Here is an 8,768-nt window from a genome sequence, read left to right as displayed (position 1 = left end):
AGGAGCTGGGACAGGGGCTTAATTTCTCTTACTGGGTTATTTGGGGGTTTCCCCAGCCTGTGGTTGTCTCTTGTTCATGCAAATGAGCCTTTTATGGGTTGACTGCACTTCTGGGGTGGTTCTGGGAGTAGGTAGGTCAGGGGATTGTTTGGGGTCCCCCATCTGCTGTTGTTCCTCTGGGCTCCTTCGTGTGTGTGGAGGTGAACTTTTTCCCACATAGCCTAATGTTTGTGATGGGCTACTTCTATAACACTTTCTGGTCTTATACACAAAAGTTAACCAACATTTCTAGTTGAGAAAACAGACTCTTAAATCCAGTTAGAGGAGTAGATCTTTACTTCACCTCACATCTTGTAGCCTTTTCTTTTTATCTTCATGTATAATTTTGTCAAGGCTTAAAGTAGGGTAGTGTACCAAACCAGTATAGATCCTGATGCCAGTTTCTGGTTAACCTTCTCACCCTTTCTGATCTGGCTTCTGAAATAGTGGTGATTCGCTAGATTATCTTGCACCTCTTTTCCATTTTAAGAAGGCCGTTCGTATCATTGAAACTTTGAGGTTTATAAATCAGTCTCTAAGCAGATTAACATTTATAATTAGCTTGTGGAATGTTAGATCCTCACTGAACTGCCACTAATGTCGAACGTGGACAGGAGCCGATGGGCAGTGCTGTGAGAGCAACAGGAGGAAGAGGATCGTTCCTGTAGCATCGTTCTTCTGAACACGCATACACATGGGGAACAATAGCAGCTCCACAGTGGATGATCTGCAGGCTGTTGAGATCCACCACTGGTACAAAAAGTTCATGATGGAGTGTCCTTCTGGACAGCTGACAGAGCACGAATTTAAACAGTTCTTTGGGCTTCGAGGGCTGGATCCAGAGGCCAATGAGTACATTGAGCAGATGTTCCGCACGTTTGATATGAACAAGGTGAGTTCACCGGCAAGGAAATTAACTGCCTAAAAGTGAACCAGCTCCTGAACTTTTAGAGTCCTCAGTTTTCTCTTACAAACATTGGTGTGGAAAGCTGCTGAGGGACACTAATGTAAAGTAGCTAAATGCAAGAAGCAAATTAATATGCATACATAATGACATAGATAACAGAACCTTAAATAATAATACCTTATTATCTACCTACCTTGTGCAAGTTTGAGAATTCCTTATTGTGTTTTGATGGACTTCGCCTTGTTTCACTAGCAAAATACTAATGAAAGGAGGTTTAATTTTTATTCTTGTTCTTATATGTTCTTATTATTCAAAAACATGTCTGTATTAGATAGTAGACACTACAGGAACCAAACACAATATAAATCATTATAACATTCACAGAGGAAGTAATTTCCAGGTATTTGCCAGCTGAAGTTAATACTGCCAGGGCGGACCACTGATGTAGCTCTCCTCAGTGAGGAGAGGTAGGTAGTATTCCTCACTGTGACAGGTGACCACTAGCTATCTCTAAGGTAAGAAACAGTAGCCCCCATAATTCCTTTAAGCATGCAATGCCTCTCACTTTTGCTTGTTTTTTATCCATATATACTTAAGCCCATGCTTGCAGGCCTGTAATCTCAATGACAGAGAAATTTGGTTTTATGGCAGCCTGGGAAGATGCAGAAAATTGTTCTCTGCTCCAAGGTTCTGAAATGGCTGGAGCAAATGGCTGTGAGTCAAGGAGGAACTAGTCACAGAGACATGCGAAACAGGTAGGAAACCACAGGGTCAATTTTGAAGAAGGAAAGCCTAGGGACGGAGCAAAAAGCATTGGTTTGGACAACATGTGAGAAGGCATAAGGAGTTAAGGAATGTTACAAAATTCTTAAAGTAAGAGAGGAGCAGCCAGGCTCCATCAGGGTAGCTGAGGTCTTGTGGTGGATGTAATGACTGGCAATGACTGCAAATCTTGAAGAATATTCTGTCATCTTAGAGTTCTCTGTGGCCAGGATGATGATAGTGGTGAGAAGCAGTTTTATAAAGTAAACCAACACACTTACAGTTCTAGCACAAGACTTTACCTCTGTCATTTCTTGGGATGTTTAAAGACTTAGAATTTCTTTAAGAATGTTACACATTGTGAAGTTCTCCTGTGAGCCCCATGTTACGCAGTAAGCAACGTTTTAAGAAGACTCAAATTCAAATTTGGTCATACAAAGATAAAAAGCTATCTTCTAAGTAATGTGGCAGCTAGTAGAGATGGATCTACAGCAGTTAATCTTAGTCTGTTAATAGTTAGCCACTTAATCTAAGCTCCTTTTATAAACAAGGGCAAGGAATAAGAGCACCCGGAGGAAGACTCACCCTGTAGTAATACAGACATCGACAATGGATGGGATCATCTGCCCTCTGGGCCTTCAGATTCTGAGAACTCTGCTGAGGACAAAGAGGATAAATTTGCATTTGAGCTATTTTAAAAATTTCAATCACGCCCTCCTTCCCGCCTCTAGAGCTGGTTATCTTTGTGTTCTGTGGCTTTGCTGAGTGAAGTTATGAAAAACTCACATAAGTGGAGTACTACAGTGATCCTGAATAAATATTTTAAAATGTTGTGATTCTTGCTGTAAAACAGTAGTGCTCTGCTAGTCCACCTACATTTGCCTTTCGCATATATTTGTTTACATCCATTCCAGAAAGACACCTGACTTTATTTAAATGCCTCGATAAATGAAAGTTCATTTTCTTGCTCTGCAATTTGTTGAAGTAGTTGGTCAGACTCTTTGACAGTGATAGGCACTTCATTTGTTGTTTCTTTTTAACCGCTTCAAATTTTAGTCAGTGTTAAATCTAGGGAATACGAACCTTTACTGTCTGGCATTTTTTTGCAGAGGAAACAAGACCTTCTTGAGTTTCTTTGTGGATTCAAGATGTGGAATGCTTAACAACCTAAATACAGAACAAATTTTCCAGTTCTGAAATCATGTTCTTTGTGTTTTAAAAATATCTTCAGTCACTTTTTTTCAGAGAGTGGAGAAGAGATCTATGGTTTACTGCGTAGTTTCCCACAAAGACAAAGCAGACTAGTACCTAGTACTAGAAAACCTCAGGTAGTATTACTTTCTACTTTTCTGTAGCCAGGGCTCTGGATCTATTTTCTCTCCCAGCAGTCAGCTCTGGTGGACAGAGAGGGGTTTGTTCACACTGGCCATGAGGAGCAACAAGTTCCATCTCTGCAGGTGATGAGCACAGAGTAGTCTAGACATAAGTAAGATCATAACTTTAGGAATCTAGGTATTTAGGAGATCTTTAAGGCGGCCAGAGAAATAGCCTGTGTGTATATGTGTCTCTGTGTACTAAAGCTTTTTCTGAAGTCCAAGTCTGTGCCATTTTTTTTACTTCCTGATTTTTAGCTGTGAATGTAAGGAGCAATAATGTAAAAGGGCTCCAGAGCCATAACTCCCTCAGTTTGTTCCTGTCACAATCTGGTTTTCCCACAGGATGGGTATATTGACTTCATGGAATATGTAGCTGCCCTCAGCCTCGTCCTCCGTGGGAAGATGGAGCAGAAATTGCGGTGGTATTTCAAGCTCTATGATGTAGATGGCAATGGTTGCATTGATCGACATGAATTGCTCAACATCATTAAGGTGATTATCCAGGGGTCTGTGTTTTTTCATTTCCTTAAAGCCCAATTTCACCACACAAGCAAGACTTTAGCTGTTCCCCATATGGATGATCATGGGTGAGACGTTCTTTAACAGCGTTCTTTTTTTAGCAGCATTCCCCACAAGTAAGCAGACTTGACAGATTCTTCTTTACCACCACGGCACATGTTACAGCTTAGTTAACTCCATAAAGTTGTTTTAGCTATCTAGGACCTAAATTGCACTTTCCAAGTTTTCAGACTCCATGACTGTCAGTTGCAGTCTCTGCAATGTGTCCTTCACATATCCTTTTCCCCATGTGAACAGTAGTTGGAGAGTTATTCCCAGTTTGCTTTTTAGAACCAGCTCCTAAATGTCAATGCAGTAAAACAGTTCTGGCTGGCAAATAGTTTAAAGAATGACTGTCTACGGAAAAGATTGTATGCAAATAGCTATTGTGGAAGGTGTTGGTATTACAGGCATAAATATGACCTTATGAATAACTCAGAATAAATTATGCTGGAAATTCAGATTATTCTGCAGAGAGTGGGAAATTAGGAAGACGCAGGAAAGATTCAATGGCCCTAAATAATTTACATTTCTGAATAAGAAAAGTCAGGAAATGGATCTGGTGAAGACTTGAAGCCTGAGCTGTCCACAAAACCACTAATAAGATATTAATAATACATTCTTATCTGGATATGAGTTTTAGTGCTGGGCATTGAAAAGACCAAACCAAATCAACAACTGTAATAACATACAGCCTCCTGCTAATAATTTGCAACAGAAATACTCAGACTTCACAGTGAAGCAATAGTGTTTAACACAGAGCTCTTAAGAAACAAGTCCTTTGGGTGATAATTGGTTGCAACCAATTTGCTGCTCTTTGAAATTTGTGACTGTAGTTCAGTGTCTTTTTTGGCAGCCTTAGGAAGTTGCTGAGGTGAGTTTTAGTAAAATGGCATTTCAAAAAGAGTGAATAAACATACCAAATATTGGAAGATAAAAACTAGAAAATGAATAGTCATAGAATCAATATGAAGGCTCTGGAATCAGGTATTTCATGGACATCCTCAAACAAATGAAACAGGCATGGAAAGAAAAAGTGCTCTGCACTATATTGGTATGAATAAGATGAACTCTAGTAAACAGTAGTGAATAATACTTAAACTTTCTCAAGCTGGAAATGAATTTCAGTGAGCTTTAGGGAGAAGCAGGACACACTGCAAGCAGTATATAAATGGAAGTGGAGAAAGCAAGAACAGAAATAAATGACCACAGCATATAACAAAGGGATTTTATAATGTCAAATGCAGAGGGTGTTTGACAGTGTTTATGGGGCTTGGTGGACCACAGGGTAATAGAAAGTAGATCAGCTAGGTGGATCCTGATTATGCCATTTCTACAGCGCTGAACCTCTACCTAAGCAGATTTAGGGTGATCCTCTGCTCGTTCCGTGCTCCAGAACCATGCTCCCTTTGCACTCTTCAGTGCCAACAGTAAGGCCTGATGATTTCTACTGTGTTTTCCTGTGACGCTGGTTCATTTGTGTGAGGAAGGTAACATGTGTGGCTATCTTGCTCTGAATCTATGCTGAGAGGCTGCAGTGGAATCAGTCTATCTTTTTGGGAGCCATTAGACAGCTTCCTATTCTTACTCCTTTCTTTTAGGCTATTCGAGCTATTAATGGTGGTGGCCATGAAACTAGTGCAGAAGAGTTCACCAACCGAGTCTTCAACAAAATTGATGTCAATGGAGATGGTAAGGTTCCTGTCTTTGTCATCCAACTCAGATGGTCTCTGAGAGACATCTCTCTGAGACATCTATGTCTTCTTTTCTTTATTGAACTTTATGCTGCTTCATTTTATATTTGCTCGCTATATGAATTCTCATCCAGTAGTGTATTCTCCATGAATTTTGCTAAGGCATTTTTCTCCTCGCATCGAACATAATCAGTATGACAGGAGTTGTTCCCTGTACTAAGTCTCAGCTGTGTTCTGTCCACATGAGTTTGGCAGTGAGGTTTTGGAGTGGGGATTTTTTGTTGGCCTGTTTTATGTTGCTGCGTAGCTTATGTCAGAGTTAGAAATGGGAAACATTAACAGATGGCCCCAGCTGCTCCTAACTATTTCAGCAGCAAGGAAAGGAAGATTTGGAACTTAATGTTGAAGTTCAGAGTTTCTTCACTGGGTCTGCTACAGACAGTAGAGCAAGCCCATGAAGAACTATGGACCAGTTAGTCAAAAATCACCCAACACCACTGTAGTTGCTGTATGTCCCTGAGATATTTCTTTCCTTGCTACTTCGTGTGCTCATTACCTTCTGATAGGCTCTTTTGTTATTCTGGAAGAACTCTGCCAAGCTGATTCCCTGTACAAGGGTTTTTTTGGCCTACGACAGAAAACCCATTTCTCGGAAGTTAGATTACAGTACTCCTTTTCCTCTTCAAATGTGGATTGGCATGATTCTGATGCCTTCTGTCTGTGTCTCACATAGGTGAACTTTCTCTGGATGAATTTGTGGAGGGAGCAAGAAAAGATGAAGAGTTCATGGAGGTTATGATGAAAAGTTTGGACCTGTCACACATTGTGGCCATGATCAACAACCGTCGGCATAGTGTATAAGTCATGCTGGGAGAAAACGCTGTGCTGAAACACAGAAGGGTTTAAACACACCACAAAGGAGAGACAGCATTTTTAAAAACAAACAACACTTCAATAAACACACATATGGAAATAGGAACAGAAAGACACTATTATATTTGTGTATCTGAATTCCTGTGCAAATAGTGAAGCTCAGCCACATACATGCAGGGCAGGTTCAGAAAAGCTGGGTCTAGGTGGCAATATTTCACTTGGCTTCCTAAAATTTAAAGACCAAGTTTCAGGGCACAAGTTTCCTCCTTATTCTGTGTCCCATATTATCACTTTGCAATGGACTAAAAGTAATGCTAAGTTTGTGAAAAGCACTAGCAGAACAGGATGTTGGAGTGTGGAGAAATTCCGACATGTACAAAAGAGCTTCAAACTGTTACCCATGTAGACAACTATCAAAAGAGTGTAACTTCCACTGTTCTTGTCAAGGTGTTAGGTCATAAACACCAGCATATTTGTACCAGATGTACTTGGATTTGGTGTCTCTACAGAAGTAGCTGTATTCAGAAGATCTCAAGAGCTGAAAGAAAAATCAGTCTTTAAGGCTGATGGTGATAAATCTGTTCCCAGCTGCGCTGTCAGTAATGCTGCTCTTTGCAGCTTTCTGTGATCGAAGAACTCTTCACCAAGCAAGTCGACAGTTTAGGAGCAGCTTCTGTAACCAGAGAAAAAGTGCTACTCAGTTTCCTGAAGCACAAGAATCACCCGAGAGATCAAATCCTTTTTACATTTGCTGTCCTACCACTCTCCTCTCAATACAACCGAATAAATGAAATATGTGAAGATGATCCTAATATTGTTGCTTCACATGTCCTTTATTGGTCTTTCTTTTTATTCTTGGGGTAAGAACCTAAGAAGCAAAAGAAACAACTCTGCAAGGTGGCTTGTGAGTTCTGCTGTTCATGTGAACACTGAAGTTGATACTCTAGATCAGTGCTGCCACAAATGACTCTGTGTCTTTGTACACAATTCGAAGAGTGATGTAGCATGCATGGAAACTGAGCAAACTGTGTCTTGTTCACTAATGTTAGGTAAGGTAACAAATGAGAAGCGCCTTTGAATTTGGAGAGAGAACCAGAAAGTAAAAGAAGAATGCAGGAAAAGTTCAGCAGAGTGCCTATGCCATAGCTGGGCATGTTTTCCGTGTGCAAGAGGAAGAACTTGCAGACCTGTAACAAGACAACTTTACAGTGGACTTGATCTTGCTTATATTTAAGTTTCTGTGATGCCCGTATGTATACTGAATGCAGTGTCTGGCCTTTCATCTCAGTCAGGGGAGATTTAGTCAGCATTGTCACTGGATCTTGAGGGAGTGAGTGATTGTGTTTAGAGCAGGTGCCAACATTTTGCCAGGTGGGCTCATACTCTGGGTCTCACAGGCATGTACACATCTGCAGTCTTAGAGCTTGTGAGAGGAATCACAGCCTGAGGATTGACAAACATTGCTCAGTTCTGCACGGGATTATTACGAGTGTATGCTGTTGGGCTGTGCTGTCCCTTTGGACTGAGGAAGGCAGAGGTCTTTTTTTCCAGACTCTATTGAACCTGCCCTGTACCTGTTACGAGTCCTTGGTCTCTTGTAGTTTCATGGGTCAGTTACATGTAAAACTGTATTTTTATTATCATCTGACATACAGACCCTCCCTACTTTTAATTCTTAGGAATGTAAAGAATTTGTGTAAGTGCAGCTGATGCATTAAAGAAATCACCAAGAAGTTCTAAGCAGCTAGCAGTGTTGCAGCAAGCTGTTACACACAATGTACAGAATCTTCTTGATGTACATAAAGGAGAAGGGCATGTACATTCTCAATAATCCAGAATATTTATAAGTGGAGTTTAATTTTTAATTTTTTTAATAGGTGTTATAGTAACCTGGTTCTTCCTTAGCTGTCATTACTGATGATGCTGGAACATTTCCCAGCTAAGATCCAGTTATGACATTTCTTATAGACAACAAGCCCACATAATGTTGTCATTACACTAAGTTGCAGATGTGTGTTTTGTTATTGATATTTCTATTCTGCTACTGAATGATTTCATTGGTTTTTGGCTCTGCAGCCAGTGTGTTCTGCGAGAGACCAATCCATCAGTATATGTGCCTTTGTTGGTAGGTGTGGGAAGGGAGACTGGGCAGCGGGAGAGGAAATCATTGTAAAGGGGAGATAATTGTTTTCTGACCTATTTGACTTTCTTTGTACAGTTAAGATTAAAAAAATGTACAATAAACATATCTTGGAACTGTTCCCTTTGATAGAATAGAATAATTAGGAGGATAATATCTAGAGCTATGGTTTGGATTCAGCACATTAGGGTTTTCAAGTATCTCCAAGGATGGGAACTCCACAACTTCTCTGGGTTAGGGTGAGGGTTTGGAGTTAGGGGTTTAGGATTAGGGAATATGGTTAGGATGTTAAGTGTTGAAGTTATCATTTGGGATTGGGTCAAGGGTTAAGGTTCAGGCTGGGATTAGAATTAGGGGATTGGGTTTGGACTTTGGCTCAGGTTTGGGATTTGGGTTAATGTTGGTATTTTAAGGGTTAG

At 40.4% G+C, this 8,768-nt stretch overlaps 1 protein-coding gene across 1 annotated transcript; it reads left to right on the top strand.

The window, feature by feature from the left end:
* The first annotated feature begins 618 nt into the window (after positions 1-618).
* On the top strand, positions 619-8,457 carry LOC119149257 (guanylyl cyclase-activating protein 1-like). The gene is made up of 4 exons (XM_037390326.1): positions 619-931; positions 3,427-3,576; positions 5,244-5,334; positions 6,070-8,457. Exons 1-4 carry the CDS (start codon positions 734-736, stop codon positions 6,195-6,197), a joined length of 567 nt encoding a protein of 188 aa, XP_037246223.1. The 5' UTR covers positions 619-733; the 3' UTR covers positions 6,198-8,457.
* Positions 8,458-8,768: the final 311 nt, after the last annotated feature.

Source organism: Falco rusticolus, chromosome 5, assembly GCF_015220075.1.
Source record: "Falco rusticolus isolate bFalRus1 chromosome 5, bFalRus1.pri, whole genome shotgun sequence".
In the NCBI taxonomy this organism is placed as follows: domain Eukaryota; kingdom Metazoa; phylum Chordata; class Aves; order Falconiformes; family Falconidae; genus Falco; species Falco rusticolus.
The sequence above is the reverse complement of the archived record's forward strand: the minus strand, read 5'-3'. Positions and strand labels throughout refer to the sequence as shown.